Source organism: Neophocaena asiaeorientalis, unplaced genomic scaffold (assembly GCF_003031525.2).
Source record: "Neophocaena asiaeorientalis asiaeorientalis breed wild unplaced genomic scaffold, Neophocaena_asiaeorientalis_V1.1 scaffold184, whole genome shotgun sequence".
Lineage (NCBI taxonomy): Eukaryota > Metazoa > Chordata > Mammalia > Artiodactyla > Phocoenidae > Neophocaena > Neophocaena asiaeorientalis.
In genome coordinates, this window is record NW_020185325.1 from 1972164 (window position 1) to 1998112 (window position 25949).

The following is a 25949-nucleotide window of genomic DNA, read 5'->3' on the forward strand; positions in this document are numbered from 1 at the left end:
TGATGTTCATAAGAGAATTGGCAAACATATTAAAATCTAAACTTACTTTTGCAAACACTGATTCATATTGACTTCCACTGACAAATTAGAGGCCAACCAAAGTCCTGAAGAATTATAATATAATAAATTCCACTCACACTAGAAAAATACAAAACTACCTTTAGTTTCAAAAGCTTAATTTGAGTTTTGCTATCAATTAGAATCATATTTCCCACATTTACTTATTATTTAAATTAGCTAGGATTTCTATAAATATTTAAATTCCCAGTTCCTCCCCAGAGAGTCTGAAGCAGGGCCCAGAAATCTATATTTCTTTCTTTCTTTTTCTTTAAATATTTATTTATTTGGCTGCATTGGGTCTTAGTTGAAGCATGCAGGATCTTTCACTGCAGCACGTGGGCTTAGTTGCCCTGCAGCATGTGGGATCTTAGTTCCCCAACCAGGGATCAAACCTGTGTTCCCTGCATTGGAAGGCAGATTCTCAACCACTGGACCACCAGGAAAGTCCCTGTACTTCTTAACTAGCTCCCCCATGAGTCTGTTACGATCAGACAATTTTGGTAACCACTGAATTAGAGAGTTCCAAGATGTTGCAGAATAGTTCTTGATGAATATGTGGAATTCATCTTTTTAAGAACCAATAAGAAACAGGGTTTGGGATTTTCTTTTACAGAAAACCCAGAGTAAAGTTGTAATTTTTTGACTTATGCTTTTAAAAAACCTGGGTAATTTCAGGGGGAGAGACAAAATAGACTATTACCAGCATTTTTTCTCTTTTCCCAAAGAAGAAAGCTCCCATGGTGTAAACTCAGGTTTACTTAAACACCATGACATTATGACTAATATATTGGTTAAGAAAACCCATTTTCATTTCTAATTTTTCCATATACGTACTTTTCCTGAAATTTATTATTGTTTTACTTTGGCTTCTAACCTTAAAAAGTAAATGCAGAAAGTGTCTGTCAAATTTTGCAATTTTCCTGCTAACTACAGTAAAACAGCTCGAAGAGTATAAAAACAAATGTCACTTTCATGAGAGCAAAGGAACATTTGGCTTTTAAATAAAAGTGTATCTGAATCCATGTTGTAGAGAAATACAAAAGTTAGTTAAATGTTAGAAAATATTGTAGACTAGAAAGAGAAAAATAAGAATGCAGGGATTGTATTCAGACAGTATCATCACATGCTCAATAACAAAAGATTTAATGTGGAATTTTGTCCAAAAATAGACTACTAAAGTAAATTACAATTCTTATGAAAGCTTGGAGAGAGTAATGAGAAAGTGACATCTCAATGAAGAGAACAAGGCACCTTTTTTTCTGCAAGTAACTTCTGGTGTGTATGTACACACACACACACACACACACACACATATATACATGAGCATTCATACATATGTTTAGATACTCCTATGTATGTATATAATTTTTCCCTGTCATTGCTTTCTTGACATTAACCTTGTTTCTGGATCTATTGATACATTAGACTTCCACATCCATAACCCCAAAATCAATTAAAAGAATTAAAGCAGTCAATAAAAACAGAAAGGCATAAAAAAGGAGTTAGAAAACTCTGTGAGAGGGCAGACAGCAGAAGCAAGAAGAACTACAATTTTGCAGCCTGTGGAACGAAAACCACATTCACAGAAAGCGAGACAAAATGAAAAGGCAGAGGACTATGTACCAGATGAAGGAACAAGATGAAACCCCAGAAAAACAACTAAATGAAGTGGAGATAGGCAACCTTCCAGAAAAAGAATTCAGAATAATGAAAATGAAGATGATCCAGGACCTCAGAAAAAGAATGGAGACAAGAAGGAGAAGAGAGAAAGAAAGGACCCAAGAAAATATTTGAAGAGATTATAGTCAAAAATTTCCCTAACATGGAAAGGAAAATTGCCACCCAAGTCCAGGAAGCTCAGAGAGTCCCGGGCAGGATAAACCCAAGGAGAAACACACTGAGACACATAGTAATCAAATTGACAAAAATTAAAGACAAAGAAAAATTATTAAAAGCAACAAAGGGAAAATGACAAATAACATATAAGGGAACTCCCATAAGGTTAACAGCTGATTTCTCAGCAGAAACTCTACAAGCCAGAAGGGAGTGGTATGATATATTTAAAGTGTTGAAGGGGAAGAACGTACAACCAAGATTACTCTACCCGGCAAGGATCTCATTCACATTCGACAGAGAAATCAAAAGCTTTACAGACAAGCAAAAGCTAAGAGAATTTAGCACCAGCTCTACAACAAATGCTAAATGAGCTTCCCTAGGAAACACAAGAGAAGAAAAGGACCTACAAAAACAAACCCAAAACAATTAAGAAAATGATAATAGGAACATACATATCTATAATTACCATAAATTTGAATGTATTAAATGCTCCAACCAAAAGAAACAGGCTTGCTAAATGGCTACAAAAACAAGACCCATCTATATGCTGTCTACAAGAGACCCACTTCAGATCCAGGGAAACATACAGACTGAAAGTGAGGGGATGGAAAAAGATATTCCAGGCAAATGGAAATCAAAAGAAAGCTGGAGTAACAATACTCATATCAGACAAAATAGACTTTAAGATAAAGACTGTTACAAGAGACAAGGAAGGACACAACATAGGGATCAAGGGATCAATCCAAGAAGAAGATATAACAATTATGAATATATATGTACTCGACATAGGAGCACCTCAATACGTAAGGCAAATGCTAACAGCTATAAAAGAGGAAATTGACAGTAACACAATAATAGCAAGGGACTTTAACCTCTCACTTACGCCAATGGACAGATCACTCAGACAGAAAATTAATAAGGAAACACAAGCTTTAAATGACACAATAGACCAGGTAGATTTAATTGATATTTATAAGACATTCCATTCGAAAACAACAGATTACACTTTCTTCTCAAGTGTACATGGAACATTCTCCAGGACAGATCACATCTTGGGTCACAAATCAAGCCTCAGAAAATTTAAGAAAATTGAAATCATATCAAGCATCTTTTCCGACCACAAAGCTATGAGATTAGAAATCAAGTACAGGGAAAAAAAAACGTAAAAAACACAAACACATGGAGGCTAAACAATACATTACTAAATAACCAAGAGATCACTGAGAAATCAAAGAGGAAATCCAAAACTACTTAGAGAAAAATGACAATGAAAACACGATGATCCAAAACCTATGGGATGCAGCAAAAGCAGTTCTAAGAGGGAAGTTTATAGCAGTACAACCATACCTCAAGAAACAAGAAAAATTTCAAATAACAATCTAACCTTACACCTAAAGCAATTAAAGAAGAACAAAAAACCCCCAAAGTTAGCAGAAGGAAAGAAATCATAAAGTTCAGATCAGAAATAAATGAAAAAGAAATGAAGGAAACAATAGCAATGATCAGTGAAACTAAAAGCTGGTTATTTGAGAAGATAAAATTGATAAACCATTAGGCAGACTCATCAAGAAATCAACATAAATCAGAATTAGAAATGAAAAGGAGAAGTTACAATGGACACTGCAGAAATACAAAGGATCATAAGAGACTACTACAAGCAACTATATGCCAATAAAATGGACAACCTGGAAGAAATGGACAAATTCTTAGAAACATGTAACCTTACAAGACTGAACCAGGAAGAAATAGAAAATATTAACAGACCAATCACAAGTAACAAAAATGAAACTGTGATTAAAAATCTTCCAACAAACAAAAGTCCAGGACCAGATGGCTTCACAGGTGAATTCTATCAAACATATAGAGAAGAGCTAACACCTATCCTTCTCAAACTCTTCCAAAACCTGCAGAGGAAGGAACAATCCCAAGCTCATTCATGTTCTTGGATTGGAAAAATCAATATTGTGAAAATTACTATACTACCTAAAGCAATCAGACTGAAGATTCAACGCAATCCCTATCAAATTACCAATGGCAGCTTTTATAGAACTAGAAGAAAAAAATTTAAAGTTTGTATGGAGACACTAAAGACTCCAAATAGTCAAAGCAATCTTGAGGGGAAAAAACAGAGCTGGAGGAATCAGACTCCCCGACTTCAGACTATACTACAAAGCTACAGTCATCAAGACAATATGACCTAGAGTAATGGAAATAAAAACAAAAATAAACAAATGGGATCTAATGAAACTTCAAAGCTTTTGCACAACAAAGGAGACGATAAACAAGACCAAAAGACAACCCTCAGAATGCGAGAAAATATTTGCAAACAAATCACTGGACAAAGGATTAATCTCCAAATATATAAACAGCTCATGCAGCTCAATATTAAACAGACAAAAAACCCAATCAAAAAATGGGGAGAAGACCTAAATAGACATTTCACCAAGGAAGACATACAGATGGTCAAGAGGCACATGAAAAGCTGCTCAACATCACTAATTATTAGAGAAATGCAAATCAAAACTGCAATGAGGTATCACCTCACAGCAGTTAGAATGGGCATCACCAAAAATATCTACAAACAATAAATGCTGGAGAGGGTGTGGAGAAAAGGGAACCCTCTTGCACCGTTGGTGGGAATGTAAATGGATACAGCCACTATGGAGAACAGTATGGACATTCCTTAAAAAACTAAAAATAGAATTACCATATGACCTAGCAATCCCACTACTGGGCATATACCCAGAGAAAACCATAATTCCAAATGACACATGCACACCTATGTTCACTGCAGCACTATTTACAATAGCCAGGTCATGGAAACAACCAAAATGCCCATTGACAAATGGATAAAGAAGGTGTGGTACATATATACAATGGAATATTACTCAGCCGTAAAAAGGAACGAAATTGGGTCATTTGTAGAGAGGTGGATGGAGACTGTCATACAGAGTGAAGTAAGTCAGAAAGAGAAAAACAAATGTATGTTAACGCATATATGTGGAATCTAGAAAAATAATACAGATGAACCAGTTTGCAAGGCAGAAATAGAGATGCGGTTGTAGAGAAAAAATATATGGGCACCAAGGGGGAAAGTGGTTGGGGGTGGGGGTTGTGGTGGGATGCACTGGACATATATACACTAATTATGTATAAATAGATAACTAATAAGAGCCTGCTGTATAAAAAATAAAATAAAATTCAAAGAAAAAAAATCATGAGGAAACAGATGAAACCACGCTGTGAGACCTGTGCAAGATATCTGGCCTAGACTCTTAAAAATGTCCATGTTTTGGAAGAAAAAAATGACAAGAGAATTACTCTAAAGGAGACTAAAGAGATATGATAAATACATCACGTGAATCTTAACTGGATGCTCGATTAAAAACAGAAAGCTCCAAAGGGCACTTGGAGGACATTGGGTGTTTAAAACAAAAATGAAAGAAAAGAAAACTTTGTAAATATTTCATTTTGAAATTTGCATATATGAAACATCTCACAGGCATATATTTTGCCCTGAAACACTCAATTCATTTATTATATTTATCTCCATGAAAGCTTGTAGTTGAATTACACTTTTAAATATTGAAGACTTTTTTTCCTTTGTGGAAAGCAACCATGGAAAACAAGACACAAATTATACTAAGAATGAATAGAAGATGGCTTATTCAACTTTAGAAAAATTAATTAATCAGTTGTGTAGGACCTCTTGAAAGAAGAGCACTTCTATAAAGAATATATGAAATTATACCTAAATTCCTAGTAATAATAACAACAAAGCACAATAATTACTTGTATATATTTATAAACATATATTTTGACTGGGATATATATGTGTATATGTGTGTGTGTGTGTGTGTAAAATGCCTGTATTTCCAACTGCTGAAAGAACTCATGGAATCCATTTTCTCATTTATTTTATAAAATTCCCTTCTCTGTAGGAATGGAGATGTTTATGTCCTGCATTTCCTTCAAAGTATTTATTATAATAGCAACTGCAGCATTCTATGTATTGTTTATTGGTGTTAGTTGTTTCCTTTGGTAATAAATAGTAAACTTATTAAGGCTTTTCTTCAATGTACCAAACTAATTATAATATTAAAAACAGACTGGCTAAATTTAATTTTAAAACTACCAGTTATATTGACTGAGTTTAGCCAACTGTCATATTTATAATTCTAAAATGGTTTATTTTTTCAGAAATTTTACATTGGATAGATGACATGACTTACTGTCTCACATGAGGATTCTGGCTTACATCCTTTACACTGAACGTGTCAGTTTACTCTCATGACTTTCCAACTTGCCTAGTGGGAGTCTTTTTCTTTCTTTACAATAAGACTTATTTGGGGAATGGCAAAATCATGTGTTAAAGTAAGTGTGGCTCTTAAGTACATGGATTTATAACTATAATCTATTTTGCTTGTGCTTATGGAGGTATGTTTCCGGGGCTCTACATTAATTTGAAGGTAGACTCGATAAGTTTAAAATGTATGTTATAAAACCTAAAGCAGTGACTAAAATAACAAAAAACAGTTATAGCAAATAAGTCAACAAATGAAGCACAATGGAATAACTAAAAAATTCAATTAATTCAAAAGAAGGCTGAAAATAGGAAAAAATGAAAGAAAAGGTGAGACATATAGCAAATAAATAGCAAGATGATAGATTTATACCCAATTATTTCAATACTCATATGAATATAAATGGTCTAAATGCTCCAGTTAAAAGCAGAGATAGTTGAATTGGAAAAAAGGAAACAACTATATGCTGCATAGAAAAAGTGCATTTTAAATATAAAGTAGAAATAGTTAGAAGTAAAAGGATGGAGAAAACATATACCAATGTAGTACTAATCAAAAGAAAGCTAGAGTACCTCTATGAATAGCAGCAAAGTAGGTTTCAGAGCAAAAATACCACCAGGAATAAAGAAGGTCATTTTCTAATGATAAAAGAGTTTTTTGATTAAGAGGACGTTACAACCCTAATCATTCATATATCTTTCAACAGACTTTCAAAATACATGAAGCAAATACCAATAACTGCCAGGAGAAATAGAGAAATCAATGGTTAGAGTTGGAGATTTCCACATTGCTCTCTCTGGAATTTTTAGTACAAGTAACTGGAAAATCAGGGAAGATATAGAAAACCTGAACAACACTATCTAATCACTTGGCCAACTTGACACAAAGGTTTTATGTACATTTCAGACTGAGATAATGAAATAAAATGCATAAATAACAATGTCCAGTCTATCAATTAGGGAAATTTTAAAAATGATTCACAAATAATCATTAAATCATATGCTTAATATAAATGGAGACAAGTATTTCACCAGCACAATGGTTTACCCTTCTTCCTTAAATCAACTTATATAAGGATTTAAATATTACAAATGTGCTTTTCAGTGAATATTGCACATGGATTATAGATGAGAATACTTATCTTAAAATTAATTTCAAGAACTGTATAATTTATGAAGTTTAGAAAATTTCATCTTATGGAATATATTTGCATTCTTTACACATCAAAATGCCTACTGTAAAAGGTGAAAACAAGAACTGAAATAGTTATTTGCTATAAATCATAGCAGATACTTGTCTACCCCTAAAAAAATTTGAAGACATTGTTACAAAATACCCAATATTCATTCAATCTAAGAAACCACTGATTATAAAACATGCCATTATTTTACATTGTTCTAGAAAATAGTAAGGGCTATTAGATTGTGACATTGAGATACACCAATTTCTGAGATGTTAAAACGCAAAATGTGTGTGTGTTCTGAGATGTTAAGTGAATATGTCTGTCCTGAGATGCTAAATGGGCATATTCTGAGACATTAAAAGTTAAAGAGTTGTGGTTTTGTAATCTTAACCTAAAACACATCTCCCCTAAAATAAATTTTGTGTGAACTGAATTCATACTTTATAGTCTCATTGAAATAGTCACTCCAGTCTCGGTATTTCTGGGAAAATTAAATTCTCTACCTTGCATACTTGAAGAAAGAAAGATATTCCCAACCTTTCTATTGGTTAATAATACAACAACAGTAAGGAAATAAAGGCATTACATAAAATGGAAAAATCATTATTAACTCAGAAATGCTTAACATGTATGAAAGTGTATTATATTTTCCCCCAAATCACTGAAATAAGAGATTACATGTCTACTGATGTCTTCAGAAAGGTACAGCTCTTTGCACAGAATCTAAGCAACAAATTCAATTTCATTAATCTAAGGCCATATTTTAACATCTGATCCAAGTAGTTATTGATATTACCCTTGAACACTTTCATTCTCCAGAATCCCACAGACATTCAGACCAGTAGCTACCAGTAGATACAAAGATGTTCAACATAGTAAGAACTTTTAGGAAAACAATTAGAGATCGTATGGTGTAGAAGGTTAAGTGCATCAATATATACTGATCATTATAATATTAAAACAGAGATTTTACAGGTCAAATTCATTAATCCATGAATTAAAACACAATCAAGGAAACTGAGCTAAGAAACATCCCTATTTTAATTTCAATGAACTAATATAATCATCAAATCTGTTCACTTCTATAATTATAATTCTACAATTCCTAATTATCAAAATAATCAAGGAATAAAAAATGTTAAACAATTTGATCCTCTACTTCTGTATGTCATCATACCACAAGAATGACTTACCTTATCTTTTCTTTGCTTTTCATCCTGGTATACTGTCCAGTGTTCTCCATCATTGCTGTAAGCTAGTTTGTAGGAGCCTACAAACTGCACATGACCAAAATCTTTAGCTCCTTGTGTAATAATGCCAGTCACTTTGGTAGGGACCAGAAGATCCACCTACAAAAAGGAAAAGACATAATTCAAATGCCACGATAGAGTCCATTATAAATTTGCAATTCTTTTGAACTCAGGAGATTAAGAAATACATATGCTAAGGCCAAAAACCCACTTGGTTATTTGTATTTTGAAATAGAAGACTGAGTCTATTATTGGCTTGTGATTTTGATTATGCCACTGGGCAAACCTGGCTGAAAATTTGGACAACCATTTTGAGCATTTTAAAATAAAGTGGTGGTCTTTTCAGTCTACCAATCAATTTTATATTAAACTGACTCATCTAGCATGTGGTTTTTGTGTAATTGAGATAGTACAGAACTGGCAAGGCTGATCTTCTTGAGACTGATCATCATCTCCCAGAGTCTGTGCTTATAAATCAATTTTCTGACTTTATTGGTCAATTTTATAGTAATAAAAATTATAGCTGGGCTTCCCTGGTGGCGCAGTGGGTGAGAGTCCGCCTGCCGATGCAGGGGACACGGGTTCGTGCCCCGGTCCGGGAGGATCCCACATGCCGCGGAGCGGCTGGGCCCGTGAGCCATGGCTGCTGGGCCTGCGCGTCCGGAGCCTGTGCTCCGCAACAGGAGAGGCCTGCGTACCGCAACAAAAAAAAAAAAAAAAAAAAATTATAGCTGTGTACATATCAGGAACAAAAAAATTTGATGTTTCCTAATTAAGCATTAAAAAGTCAACCCTGTTTCCATGAATTTTAATCAGTTCATTTATATATAATTGAGTAATAGTAATCATTGGCCAATGAAAATCATCTTTCAGAAAACTACAACCCTAAAACTGTTGAGGAGGAAGTCAAGTATTCTTCAAAAATGAGAGAGAATTAAAATATGCATCCATGACTTGTGGGATCTGTGCTCACAATGTGCTCATTGTTGCAATATATATATTAAAGGGCATAAGACCCACAGTGATTTAGTAAGCATTAAATTCATCAACTGCAACACTGAAATGCAAAAGATAGGAATGATTTTCATCAAAGAAGAATACATAACATTGAATAGTTTAGTATTTCCCCTCTTTGTTCTCTAACTCATGCATCTTTTCTTATATCTTATGATGCTAATTAAAAGAAAAATTATAGGAAACTTTGTTTTCCATGTGGACAATTCTTATTAAGACCTTTACCATTTGTTGTACTAATGTTCCTTGATCTATAGCTTCCTCTCTCCTCCCACAATAGCCACCTACTTCTTCCTACTTCCTATGACTAAGTGCACTGCTACATCCTTGATCTTATCATCTTCAACTGTCATGATCCCATGTGTGACCTTAGTGGCTTTCAACCACTATGATCTTTTGTTTCTATTTCAGGTTCTCCATCCTGAGAGATGTTTGTAGCTACAAATAGACAGTCATGGGTCAGATGCAGGCCATCAATGAGAAGAGGGGTCTAGGGAGACTGCATTGAATAGACCATATTAAGTGACACAGATGCTCATCAATAAAGATATGAAAAAGTTCCCAATGTTTCATGGCATAGGATTATATTTCTTAAAAAATTCACATGGCTTTTTGCCCTCTTTTTGTAACATTCATCAAAGACATTAGGTTCAAGCTGGACAATGGATTAAGACAGAAAACCACCCTTAATGCTTTATTAAAACATTGTAGAAAGTTTATAAAAATTATAAAATATAATGTTACTACTTTCCAAACATGTATTATGTCACTTAAAATATCTTGTGTGTCCAGCGGCAATGCAGGATGGCAAAATTATGATATCCTGGGAAGGAAACTGTTGCTGCCTCACATAATGCTAAATGCTTTGTGGTATGTCTTCAGTGACTCCTCTTAATACTCTTTTCTGGTAGGATATCATCTCCACTTTAGAGGGAACAGGTGCTAGGGAGGTAACATAACATGACATGTGACACAAAGATCAATAGTCAGTAAAGGGAGGATCCCAGATTCAAATCCATGTCTTTCTGATTCAAAGTTCCGCATATGGATTCTCACTCAATGATTTCTTCCCATTCTCTGTGACTATTTCAGAAATTTCTGAAGAATCTCAAAGCTTTCTCACCACACTCATCAAACGTATAGCCACTCTAAGCTCCAAACAAAAGCAATCCAGGCTTTACAATATTATGAGAGCCCTGTCTTTAAACATGAATTTCCTCTCTGTTCTTTAGCTGTCTGGGCTTAAAAATATGGATTGCTGTTGCTGTACTAAATCCAAATCTAATTGCGCAGAAACGTCTAGGCCTAGCCACTGGTCTTCAAAGTGTTCTTAATGTTGCTGACACTCAATAAATGGAAAAAAAGTCTTACAGTACTCTGAGTCACTGTGTTGTCATCAAGGCTGTAAACATACAGGAACTCAAACTGACACCAAGAATACCTCCAGTGGATTCTTCAGTGCCTAAATGTCTATAAGTCCTAAGCTAAGATGATGCAGTGAGGCGTCTTGGAGCATCTCTCTTTCAGTGGCATTTCTTAAAGTCAGGGTTTCCTGCTGGGTGGAGATGTTTTCTCCTTAAGTTGTGTGTCTTGGCTCTTTCTAACAGATCTGTTTTTCTCCCACTTTAACAGCTCCTATTCTCCAGCTTTTTTTTTTTTGATCCAGAAATGTTTTTCTTTTTTGTTCCAGTTAAGTCAACTCCTTGATTTAAATAGTCAGCAATCTGTTTCAAGCTGGATTTGGTCCTAAAATTTGCTACATTATAAACTTAGAACACCAGGCCTAAGCAAGCCTTCTTTCAGTATAAAAATAATCAGCATCCCACACTTAACATGAGGTTGTTACAACAGGGATGTACAGATCTCACTCTGCAACACACTGGAAGGACACATCACTCTCATGTTCATCATGCAGGATGATCCCAGAAAAGCCCACTCTTCTGGACCTATGCCTACCCCTGGCCCAGGACCACTCTGTCCTCTTGCAGATTTTCTGAGTTAAAGTTATACTGCAAATATGATTCTGCTATTTTAGACCCTCACATCCCAAGGTTTGGCTCAGATAGAGCAGGTTATTTAGGGCACTAAGCTGGGACATGGGTAGACATTTGGCTTAATGCACTGCACTTCATGTCAGGATCTGTATTAAAAGTACCTAACATGTAACTGCCCTCAGTAAAGGTTTTTCTGGATTAAGCTGGAGCTACTTCCGAAGTATGTTCTGCAGACAAAACCAACCCGTGGCTAAGGATGCTGCAGTGTATCACAGCAGAAAATGCTAGCCGCTTTCCTCTTGTTTTTCTATGTGGCATTACTGGTTAAGGAAACATCATCATAGTTGTACCAACAATTTTTATTGGGAAGGCAACTAGTTAAAAATCCTCTCCAATCTTCAGGAATGTGATTGTGAAAGCCAGCCTATTCTAGTAGAGCTGAATGGTCTGGGTTCACAAACTGGCTCTACCCTTACTAGCTATATGTCTTTGGGCAAGCTACTTTACCTCTCTACAGCTCAATATCCTCATTTGAAAAAATGAGAATAGTCCCTTTATTAGGATTTTAAGGATATTATGAGGATAAGATGAGTTAATATATAAGTGTGTTAAACAATATATAGGAGTATTAAAACTCTGTTAACAATAAAACAATAAATAAATCTGGGGGAAGAATCTAATATTGGTCTCAGAGTACCTTTTAGAAACATAAATATGGAAACAGGGAAATCGGGTGGCCAGATTGTCCTAGAAGCAACTTCTTGATCATAGCATATTTTGGCCACCTTCTCAGGATGTACACAAAGTCAGTCATTTCATCTTTACTGAAAGTAGAGAAAATATTGAGTAACTAAAATTCACATTTATGCGTGAAATGGTTAATTAAGAATATAATTAATTTTATGGAATGTTGTGCATCTCTATTTAAATATTAAGATTATATTACAAGAGGGAAATGGTCTCACTCTTTGCAGATGACATGATAGTATACATAGAAAATCCTAAAGATGCTATCAGAAAACTACTAGAGCCCATCAATGAACTAAGTAAAGTTGCAGGATACAAAAGTAATACACAGAAATCTGTTGCATTTCTATATACTAACAACCAAAGATCAGAAAGAGAAATTAAGGAAACAATCCCATTTATCATCGCATCAAAAAGAATAAAATACTTAGGAATAAACCTACTTAAGGAGGTAAAAGACCTGTACTCTGAAAACTATAAGATGCTGATGAAAGAAACTGAAGATGACACAAACAGATGGAAAGATATACCATGTTCTTGGATTGGAAGAATCAATATTGTGAAAATGACTCTACTCCCCAATAAAATCTACATATGCAATGCAATCCCTATCAAATTACCAATGGCATCTTTCACAGACTTAGACCAAAAAATTTTGTGTGGAAACAGAAAGGACCCCATATAGCCAAAGCAATCCTAAGAAAGAAAAATGGAGCTGGAGTAATTAGGCCCCCTGACTTCAGACTATACTACAAAGCTACAGTCATCAAAACAGTGTGGTACTGGCAGAGAAAGAGAAATATAGATCAATGGAACAGGATAGAAGGCCCAGAGATAAACCCAGGCACCTATGGTCAATTAATCTACAACAAAGGAGACAAGAATATACAATGGAGCAGAGACAGTCTCTTCAATAAGTGGTGCTGGGGAAACTGGACAGCTACATGTAGAAGAATGAAATTAGAATATTCTCTAACACCTTACACAAAAATAAACTCAAAATGGATTAAAGACCTAAATGTAAAAGTGGATACTACAAAATTCTTAGAGGAAAACACAGGCAGAACACTCTTTGAAATAAATTGCAGCAATATCTTCTTTGATCCGTTTCCTAGAGTATGAAAATAAAAACAAAAATAAACAAATGGGACCTAATTAAATTTAAAAGCTTTTGCACACCAAAGGAAACCATAAACAAAATGAAAGGACAACCCACAGAATGGGAGAAAATATTTGCAAATGATGCGACCAAAAAGTGCTTAATCTCCAAAATATATAAACAGCTCATGCAGTTCAATATCAAAATAACAAACACCAAATCAAAACAATGGGCAGAAGAGCTAAATAGACATTTCTCCAAAGAAGACAAACAGATGGCCAAAAAGCACATGAAAAGATGCTCAACATTGCTAATTGTCAGAGAGATGTGAATCAAAACTACAATGAGGTATCACCTCACATTGGTCAGAATGCCCATCATCAAAATGTCTTCAAATAATAAATGCTGGACAGGGTGTGGAGAAAAAGGAAACATCCTACACTGTTGGTGGGAATGTAAATTGGTACAGTCACTATGGAGAACAGTATTGAGTGTTCCTTAAAAAACTGAAAATTGAGTTACCATATGATCCATCAATCCCACTCCTGGGTATATCTGGAGAAAACTCCAATTTGAAAAGATACATGCACCCCAATGTTCAGGGCAGCATTATTTAAAATAGCCAAGACATGGAAGCAACATAAATGTCCACTGATAGAGAAATGAATAAAGATGTGGTACATATATACAATGGAATATTACTCAACCATAAAAAAGTGAAATAATGCCATTTGCAGTAACATGGATGGACCTGGAGATTATCATACTAAATGAAGTAAGTCAGACAAAGACAAATATCTTATGATATCACTTATATGTGAAATCCAAAAGAAATGATACAAAGGAACTTATTTATGAAACAGACTCACAGACTTCAAAACAAACTTATGGTTATTAAAGCAGAAAGGTGGGGGGAGGGATAAATTAGGAGTTTGGGATTAACATATACACACTACTGTATATAAAATAGATAATCAGCAAGGACCTACTATATAGCACAGGGAACTCAATATTCTGTAAAAACCTATATAGGCAAAGAATCTGGGAAAGAATGGATATATGTATATTTATAACTGAATCACTTTGTGGTACACCTGAAACTAACACAACATCGTAAATCAACTATACTACAATATAAAATAAAAATTAAATTAAAAAATATTAAGAGAAAATTAGACTCCAAATTATAGTGGGTGATTTGTTTTCCTTTAATTATGAGTGAAAAAAGAAGGATCTATATAGAAAGAGGCTTAAATGATATATAAGTAAAGAAAAAAGTATTGCATGAGTGTTATGTAGGAATATACCTTTATTTTGTTGTAAAACATCCTACAATGTTTTAGCAAAGCATACATATTTTTAGAGTGTCTAGCTTAGAAAAACAGTGTAGAAAAACGAAGAGCATTTGTTTGAAAAAGGTCAAGATGAACTACATTTCAGATTATCTGCATAACACCCTGACAGATGGCTCCCTGGGAGGAGACAAGGCAGACCAAGGAAAGTCTGCTGATTTTCATGGAGATGTTCTTAAAGGGGTGAAAAAAATAAAAAGTGATATAAATAGGTGTTTAAAAAAAGTGAACAAAAAGACCAAAGAGATTTATCACAGAAATATGGTGCTCTGCTGCATCTACAATGCTCTAGTTTTTGCTTTTATGTTATATCAGTTATTTTGGATTATATATTTTATAACTTCAAGGAGCTTTGTAAAATTAACTCATTAAGCAGAAATAACTTTGAAGCGAATAGATCTATATTTAATAATTAAATTATAGGCAAAATATTTAGACTTTTTGGTTTCAATATAGAAGTTTTTACCTTAACATTACATGAAAAAAATTCTATATAATCGTAGCTACATTTAAAGCACATAAAGGCATACTCTGTTTTATTGCATTTCCCAAATATTGCATTTCTTATGTACTGAAGGTTTGTGGTAACCCTGTGTTGAGCAAGTCTATCACACCATTTCTCCAACAGCACTTGCTCACTTTGTGTTTCTGTGTCACATTTTGGTACTTGCAATATTTCAAACTTTTCATTGTTATATTTGTTATGGTGATCTGTGATCAGTGATCTTTGATGTTACTATATGACTCACTAAAGTCTCAGAAGATGAGTATTTTTTAGCAATATTTTTTAACTAAGGTATGTCATGTTATATTTTTAGACATAATGCCATCACACGCTTAATAGACTACAGTATATAAACATAACTTTTATATGCACTAGAAAACAGAAAAATTCACGTGACTTGCTTTATTGCACAGGTCTGGAATTGATCCCACAATATCTCCAAGGTATGCCTGTAATTAACTATACTTGACATTTGGACAACATTTTTGGTTATCAGATACTGGTCACACTTTTACTCCATATTTGCAGGCTAACTAGTCAATGTGATCAACTTATGATGAAATATTATCCAGTCCCTGTATCTCATAGAATTTAGTAGCTCCAAGGTTATGGATTTAGAATCCTTAAAATACTATCGAGGCCTCATAATACACTCATTCCAGCACCCATGATTGCATTCCTCCTCTTACTAAAAACAGTTTTAGTTTCCAATAATATTTAAAAAAACATTTAATAAAGCAATTGCTTTTCCCATATTGCATTTTAAAATTAAAAACACTAATACAAAAAATATATACTATAAAATAACCTTTCAAAGAGAGAGGAAATGTTCTGTTTTATTGATGTTTTCTAGTGTGCCTTTTACATGTAAAACCAAGCATGATACATGTTTGATGCCATGAACAAACTTTTTATGCTCAGGAGCATGTTTTGCAGCATATCAGACATATTGTAGACATTTCAAATATCCAGGAATCATCTGCCCTGGATTCAAAATTGAGATCATTCCATATTTAACAATTATCTACAATTATAAACAACTGCATATGTCAATCTGAGCTGCACCCCATGATTGCTGTCAGCTCATGACTATGAACTTTTTAAAAGAATTTGTTTAGTGTCATGCAGGTAGTTCAACTGCTTATCTTAACTAAGGATGGGATGCAGCATAATTATGAATATTTTATATTTAATATTGTTATTTTAATAATCTTTCTCAATATAAAATACATGCTAAGAATAAAAATTGAGAAATACAGAGAATATTAAAAAACAGCTCTGTCTTACCATCATATACAATCAATGATTTTCATACCCCTTAAATGTGGATATTTTAGACAAATTTGTTATATTTGGCATTTGAACAATATTATTGGTTACCAGGTGTTGGTTGCACTTTAGTCCACATTTGCAGGTCAATTTATTCCTTTTTTTCTTAATATTTCACTAGTAATTCTCTTAAGTCAATAAACTATTTTTAAGACTTTTTTTTATCCTAACAAGTCATTTCAAGAGTTTATCACAATCATTTATTTACTGTAAAACATTTGTTCCTCCCTGTATCCTTAAATTTTAATTAAAATTAAAACTTTCATAAAATCCTAGTCCTTTCATTTGGCCACATAATCTCATTTATTGGGTTGGGCAAAAAGTTCGTTTGGGTTTTTCCATAACATCTTATGGAAAAATCCAAATGAACTTTTTGGCTAACCCAATACATAGGATAAATTAATAGAATTTGGTCAGAGAATATGGAAAATAGGTTTATTGCCTAAACATAAAAGTAATAAACAGTTGTGATTATTTCAGATGGTATGAAGAGATATAAGGAATCCAGATAAAATAACCAAAACTCTATTATCTAGAGTTAATTCTTGTTGACCTCTTAATATTCATATTTGCAGACATTTCCTATTCCCATATATCTATCTTCATGAAAATAAGCTCACAGTATGAATGTGGTTTTGTAATTTGCATGTGTATATTTTTATATCTAAATAATAATACTTTGTAATGGCTGTGTAACAGTCTCACAGATACAGGGAAGTGTGCTCAAAAGGTTTTCTGGTCTTATATTTTAAAATGCTGCTTCTGCTTCTTTTAGTGTCTCCCACTAGAAGGTCAATTATCCAAAGACTAGCTCTTTACTTCTAATTTTTCCTATTTATAATATTTTCTCACTCATCATTTAAAAATATTATCTCCTTTGTATTTTCAGAGTTTCTTCACTTTATCCTCAATATTATGGATTTAAAAAAAATAAATTTATTTATTTATTTTTGGCTGCATTGGGTCTTCATTGCTGCACATGGTTTCCTCTAGGTGCAGTGAGCGGGGGCTACTCTTTGTTGCAGTGCATTGGCTTCTCATTGCTGTGGCTTCTTTTGCTGCTGAACTCAGGCTCTAGGCACACGGGCTCAGTAGTTGTGGCTCACAGGCTCTAGAGTGCAGGCTCAGTAGTTGTGGCGCATGGGCTTAGTTGCTCCGCGACATGTGGGATCTTCCTGGACCAGGGCTTGAACCCATGTCCCCTGCAGTGGCAGGTGGATTCTTAACCACTGCACCACCGGGGAAGCCCTGCATTTTATTTTTTTTGGTGGTACACGGGCCTCTCACTGTTGTGGCCTCTCCCATTGCAGAGCACAGGCTCCGGACGCACAGGCTCAGCGGCCATGGCTCACGGGCCCAGCCGCTCCGCAGCATGTGGGATCTTCCCGGACCTGGGCACGAACCCGTGTCCCCTGCATCAGCAGGCGGACTCTCAACCACTGCGCCACCAGGGAAGCCGTGCATTTCATTTTTGATAATGGAATTTCCACTGTTAATTTTTAAAATTTCCTTGAAATACATAATTTAAGATCCCTCCCTCATCATCTCAACTTTGGTCTCATTCTATTACTCAAGGAAAAAATATCTTTATATATATTCTACTAATCATTTGTTTCTGTAAAAAATTTTCTACTTTTACAGTTTTCATCATAGCTTTTGAGTAATTTCTATCCTTTTCTTGTTCTGCATATTAAAAAATAAGCCTGATATAATCTTGTATTATTTTCCCTTACTTGAACAGAGAGAGAATAGTCCTGGTGTTTGGCAGCACACTGGTCATAAGCATTCCCTATTGTCTCTCACCATCTATCAGGCTGTTTTATGAATTCTTACTGACCTTCAGATATAAACACTGCCAAAGGTCTTATCAACAAGGTCCAGCAGACATTTAGGCAGTATAGCTTATCTGATCTGAAGGATGAACCTCTCCTACTCTTGCTGTTTATCCTCTACATACAGGAAGGATAACCTATTTTCTTGATAATACAAAATCCAAAGCATTCTCCTATCACAAGTAAAATCACAGTGGCAGGCAACTATGTCCCTGTTGTTCACTGTGCACCTGGCATACACAAGGTATTTCAATAAGTATATAATGAATGAATGGCTTCATATTTTAGGATTCAGTGAGCTAACATGTAGCCAACATGTGCTCTATTCCACTTTTCCAGGTTTGCATTATGGGGTAAATGGGTGTGATGGGACATTGGGAAGTAGAGTGCTGACCACAGCTTGCAGTCTCTGGCTGTAGTAAAGTGACCTCAGGTCCCTCGGTCCACAGGGCAGCCTCTGGGTCTTGGCCACCCCTGTTCTGATTCAGATGTTGGAATCCTCACACTGTAGTTACAGAAAACTCTGCCCAGAGCCTGGAAAGTCACCGACTGGCTTATATTTGTATGCATACTGTATGGATGATGGTAAGGGAATCAAAGGTTGCGGCAGTCAAAATTGAGAAGTTGAATGTAATAAAATAATGTAAGTGATTTCCTGGTAAGCTCAACATAGGAACATTTAAAATCAGGTCTGCTTTTGCAGCTCTAGAGGAACCTTCCAAATGTAGTTCTCACAAAAAGGTCTGAGAAAATTCATTCAGGCTTCACTAAAACTCTCTATGTAAAAATAGTTCTAAATGAAAGTCCAACTATGATGATTTTCTCACTAAATCTCAAAGAAATTTAAAAGATAAAAACAAAGAAATTGAAGACCACACAAACAGGTTTAAAGATATACCATGTTCTTGATTGGAAGAATCAATATTGCCAAAATGACCATAGTACCCAAGGCAATCTACAAATTTAATGTAATCTCTATCAAATTACCAATTGCATCTTTCACAGAACTAGAACAAATAATTTTAAAAGTTGTATGGAAACACAAATGACCCCAAATAGCCAAAACAATCTTGAGAAGGAAGAACAGAGCTGGAGGAATTATGCACCCTGATTTCAGATTATACTACAAAGTTACAGTGATCAAAACAGTATGGTACTGGCACAAAAACAGACACATAGATCAATAGAACAGGATAGAGAGCCCAGAAATAAACCCATGCACTTATGATCAATTGTGGTCAATTAACCTACGACAAAGGAGGCAAGAATATACAATGAAGAAAGGACAGTCTCTTCAATAAGCAGTGCTGGGAAAACTGGACAGCTACTTGTAAAAGAATGAAATTAGAACATTCTCTAAAACCCCATGCAAAAATCAACTCAAAAGGGACTAAAGAGCTACATGTAAGACTGGATACTATTAAACTCCTAGAGGAAAACATAGGAAGAACAGTCTTTGACATAAATCACAGCAACAGTTTTTTGGATCCCTCTCCTAGAGTAAAGGAAATAAAAGCAAAAATAAGCAAATGGGACCTAATTAAACTTGAAAGCTTTTGCACAGAAAAAGAAACCACAAATAAAACAAAAAGACAACCTATGGAATGGTAGAAAAATACTCGCAAATGATGCACCCAACAAGGGATTAATTTTGAAAATATACAAACAGCTCATACAGCTCAATATCAAAAACCAAACAACCCAATCAACAAATGGGCAGAACAACTAAACAGACATTTTTCCAAAGAAGACATACAGATGGCCAACAGGCACATGAAAAGATGCTCAACATCGCTAATTGTTAGAGAAATATGAATCAAAACTACAATGAAGTACTACCTCATAACAGTCAGAATGGCCATCATCAAGAAGTCTACAAATAATAAATACCAGAGAGGGTATGGAGAAAAGGGAACACTCCCACACCATTGGTGGGAGGGTAAGTTGGTGGTGAACAGTATGGAAGTTCCTTAAAAAACTAGAGTTACCATATGATCCAGCAATCCCACTTCTGGGCATATATCTGAAAAAGACAAAAAGTCTAATTTGAAAAGATACATGCACCCCAATGTTCATAGTGGCACTATTTACAATAGTCAAGACATGGAAGCAACCTAAATGTCCACTGACAGATGAATGGATAAAGAAGATGTGTATATATAGAATGGAATGTTATTCAGCCATAAAAAAGAATGAAATAATGCCATTTGCAGCAACATGGATGGACCTAGAGATTATCATACTAAGTGAAGTTAGACAGAGACAAATGTCATATGATATCACTTATATGTGGAGTCTAAAAAAAATGATACAAATGAACTTATTTATAAAACAGAAACAGACACACACAGAAAACAAACTTATGGTTACCAAAGGGAAAAGGGAGGGGGGTGGGATAAATTGGGAATTTGGGATTAACATATACACACTACTGTATATACAATAGATAAACAACAAGGGACTACTATATAGCACAGGGAATTATATTCAATATCTTATAATAACTTATAATGGAAAAGAATCTGAAAAAGCATATATACATATATATGTAAATATATATATATATATATATAAAACTGAATCAACTTACTGTACACCTGAAACATTGTAAATCAACTATACTTAAATTAAAAAAATATAAAAACAACCAAAATTATAAACATTTAGAGTTAATAAAATACTATTATAAGGATTTAATCTAATGCCCTTATATTTACTTAAATCATGATATATAAAGAGAAATTAAAATAACTTGATTTTCTGCTTTTTAATGAGCAGATTTTTGTAATATTCTATACAAATTTTGTTTTGAAAAAATATTCTCAAACAGTTATAGTTACAAGTAACTAAAATTGACATCAAATTAACAGGTAAGCTATTACCCAATTTCTCCAAAACCTATATCAGAAACACTAAAACATATGTGAAGAAAAATATGAAACTTAGAAAATTTTTAGGGAAAAGAATCATACTTTTCTCATTAGGTTACTAAAAGTGATTTTCTGCTGAGTTCATCAAAAATAAGATCACCCTGAGAAAGTAGAACTAACATATCTTCTTTATTTACCTTTCAAGCCTGATTTTGATTAGGCTGGGAACTTTGATTTATTCCACAAACAATAATTCAGGGTGGTGACTAATTGAATTAGTCTGTAATTGATAGAGTAATTATTAATAGGTTAATGGAGACTTAATACAAGTCTTTGATCAAACAGCATGATAATATCCAATAAATGTTATTTAGGTACTTTAGTATAGCAGTGACAAAGCCCAAATGAAGTAGAAAACAAAGAAAATTACTGGTAAATTTATGCATATAATTTAGAAAATAATAATACAACTTTTAAGTAGGAATTGAAATAGTTTAGTGGTTTTGAAAGCACAGTGAGAGGAGAGCCTACGTAGAAACTGTCAGCAACTCTTTGTAAAGCTAAAGATTCATTGAAATGGCATGTACTTCAGCAGCCAGAATTTGATTGGTTGTTGACTTGAAAGAGCTGTTGACAACTACTTCACTGAATAATAAGTTTATCAAAAGCATCTGTGTTTTGTATAACCATTATATATCTTATAGACTGACATTTACAAGCACAAAACATCTATACACAAATATGTATGTCAATATGCATATTTACATAAATCTTGTTCTGTGACAAATAAATGAAAATCATGAGAACTCTCAAAAGAAAACATCCACAGCATACAGTATACTGCAACGGCAAATCACATTGCATATCTTAAATATTTAGAGGCCCATGAAAGGTAGGAAAGTTGACAAGAACGCACAACATATTTTTATGTACCATGCTTGCTTGAAGGAGCTGCGCATTTTATGTTGATATAAAGCTTTGCAATTCCCACAATTTGTAAATCATCTGTAGAGTCCTGTACATCATTTTGTTTCATCAGATCATGCGAGCCTTAATTCTAGATTTTTCAGTCTTAACTGGACCTGTGCACGTTTTATCGTGATTGATTTTTAGGCTAAAACAACAATGTAAAGAAACCTAGATGTAATTTTTCTTCCCTTGTCCTTGGCAAAAGAAAGTAGAAAGGGGCATGGCCTCTCAGGAATCAGGATGGTTTGGGAAAATGGACCATCAATGTCAACAGTTGAAAAACAGCCCATTAGCACATTGCTCTGAAGTGATTGGAAAGGAAAGGGTGGGACATGGCTCATCAGGAAGAGAACTGACTGCAGATTACAGGGTTAAGAGCCATTGACACAGAAAGTGGACTGCCTTAAAGGGCTACTTATTAAAAAAATCTTTTGTCCAGAGTGTACATATAGTATGGATAACGAGGATACAAATTATTTTCATTCAAATACATAGTAACACTGTCAGCATTTTATTTGTATAAGAAGGACAAGCCCGACTCTGGTGGAAATGGCAGGCAGGGCTATCTAGCTCATCAAAACTTCAGTCACCACAAATTATAATTGTCATCTTTGAGAGCCTCATTAGAAGCCACAGTTAAAGCCCCTCATTGAATATGCATAAAGCCAACATGTTTTATTTCTTTATATTTGTTTATGGTAAAATGTCTTATCTATATTCCTCACCGTTACTGACATTAATTTCCATTTGTTTTGCTCCCAAGTGGAAATAAGGAACAGCTTATTTGAAATAAGCTGAACTTGAAATCCCAGTGTCATCAAGATTTTCCTTTAGGTCCCAATATTAATCTCCTATTTATTCTCCTTAACACCGTATCCAAGGTCTTTTGAGCTTATTACGCGGAAAAATATAAAACTGGGTGCTGAATGCTGATAAAATCTGAATAGTATCTGATGAACATATTTTAATTAAGCCCCACAGTACAATATGGCCTGGATATATCTTTAATGAAGGCCCCAATAGGTATATGCCTAACAGTTATAATGATATGGTTCAAGTACAGGGTATACAACTTTCAAAAAATATGTTCTTTTTTTTTGAATTTTATTTTATTCATATTTTTATACAGCAGGTTATTAGTTATCCATTTTCTACATATTAGTGTATATTTGTCAATCCCAATCTCCCAATTCATCACACAAAAAATATGTTCTTCTTGATTGCATGTGAACAAGATGCTCACACTCTCCTTCCTTCTAGAAGTGGCACTTTATTTAAGGGACTCTCGTATATATTCCTGTCTCAGAACAAGGGTTCATTTCTTTGTGCAGTCAGCTCCAAACAATCTCATAGTTTTAAAATCACATTCTTTAACTCTAAAACTATTCATGCACTATATTTTCTATTACTGTAAAATAGCTTATAAACCCAGTGTTAAATTAGGTATGGAATTAATAAATCACTTGAAACAAACTCATTTTATTAAACGTACTTATTTTTTTTGCATATGTGTTCAAGATTTTTAAAACTCTCCAAATTATACCTCACTTCACTGAAGGCCCAGTTATAGAATTAAGTGAAGAATTTCATGAGAAATCCCCCAGTGGCTGAACATCTTTGCAATAACTATCTTTGATATCCCATCTGAGACTTCAGGTGCAAAGCTTCTGACATTTTAAACATAATTTGAAAAAAAAAAGTGAAAAACAAAAAATTGAGGTATAACTCCCTTTTATTTGATATAAGTGCTTAAGGATCCTGAAATCCAAAGGTATTTTAATGAAATTCAAACACTGATTTAAAGAAAAGAGGTATCATGTAGAAATTATTAGATAGAATAACACTAAATGTATAATTTTAGAAAGTTATTTACAGTGGAACCAGTCAGCAGGGAAGTATAAAAACAAAAACAACAATTAAAAAAAGGTTCATCCTCAACCAGCTCACAAGATTTGTCTCTTATCTTGTGGCTTGTCGTACCTAAACAGCTTATTTTGACATGTTTTTCCCATCACGGAAAAATGTGGTACATTTCAAGAAATGCTGAAATACCTGTTAGTTTATAAATCAGAAAATAAGCTTTGACACATCTATATGGTAAACAGAATCACTATTCGCCCAACACAAATGACTTCTCCAAGTCTCCCTTTAGGGGACACTTAGGACAGAGCCCACAGATATAATCTACTACCTTTTAAATGGTTCTAGGTACTTTTGCCATAAGTATCTTTGCTATAGACATCTTTGCTGCAGACATTTCTGCCACATAACTAATTGGCTGTAAGGCAATTTTGCCATAAAAGATAAAAATAACTAAAAAGAGGGACATTAAAAAGGACATAAAAATAAAACAATAAAAAAATAAAAAGGACATAAACACTATGCATAAAAATGAGTAACAAAATTAAAAAGACTTTATTATGAAATAGAAAATATTTGAACACATTTAAAATGTGTGTAGTTTCATAGCAATACTGTGCAAGTAACAGATTCTTTTTTGTGGGTTGTACCTACGCACTTATCTTCCAAGTTTTTCATTCATAGTTATCTTTTTTTTCTTGCTTGTTGATTTGTCTCTTTATTGGGCATCACACTTGTTTCTTTTTTGCTAAAACTTCTTCCTTCATTAAGAGATGTATCTGTTTCCAAATACTAGGATGCATATTTGTATCTGACCTTTGTATCCTATTGTGAAAGCCTCTATACTGTTGTTGGTTCTTGACATACTGTTATATGTCCATTGACAGATGTTCCAAAGTCCTGTGTGAAATGTGGTCAGTCAACTCTGTACCTTCCAGGCCCTTGGCCTAGGCCTCCTCCTACTCCAATGCAAAGTGTTTCAAAATAAGGAACCAACTCCTGGGGCAAATCATCCTCATCTGTCAGCTTGATAAAGCCACCCACAACGTCACTGCCTGGAAGAAACACTAACGCATTTCGACCAGTTGAAACCAAACTGTCAAACCCAAAACTGTCAACCAGTTATTTTATCTTTCATAGCAAATTGTCTCACGGCTAATTATTTATGCTGTGAAAATGTGGCAAAAATGCTTATAGCAAAAATGTTTAGGACAAAAAAACTAATGGCAAAAATACCAGATATGCTTTTTAATACCCTGTATTCTGAAAAAGTGTGGCCTTATAATGCATTGTCTCCAACCCCTTTGTAGAGAAACACTTTCTTTAACAAGTTACAGCAAGTGACAAAAACGATCAGGTAGAGAGTATGCTTTAGGAGCAACACACGTCACTATTGTTGGGGAGACTGAAAGTTAAATTGTGAAGAAGCATTCTGAAATAACATATTCTCTTGAAAACTTTCAGGTCACAACAACATCATGTATTTTCAAGATGGATTCACTTTGTTATATAGCAGAAACTAACACACCATTGTAAAGCAGTTATACTCCAATAAAGATGTTAAACAAAACAAAACAAAACAGTATGGCTGACTTAAAAATTGCTTCAAAATTTAAAAGGCTAGATCTCATGCTAAGTGCTCTTACCATAATAAAATTTTTAAAATTTAAAGTAAAAAAAAAAAGAAGTAACCCAACAATAAAAATCCAGACATTAAAAGAATGTGTCTAACATTTCTGCACTGA

At 34.2% G+C, this 25949-nt stretch overlaps 1 protein-coding gene across 2 annotated transcripts in view; it reads right to left on the reverse strand.

Moving 5' to 3' along the window:
- EDIL3 (EGF like and discoidin domains 3) overlaps positions 1-25949 on the reverse strand; it is a 411746-nt gene that overhangs the window by 26822 nt on the left and 358975 nt on the right. For both annotated transcript variants that reach the window (XM_024734369.1, XM_024734368.1), the window contains one exon: positions 8577-8732. In XM_024734369.1, coding sequence (XP_024590137.1) covers positions 8577-8732 — 156 coding nt within the window. The remainder of the gene's footprint in view (positions 1-8576; positions 8733-25949) is intronic.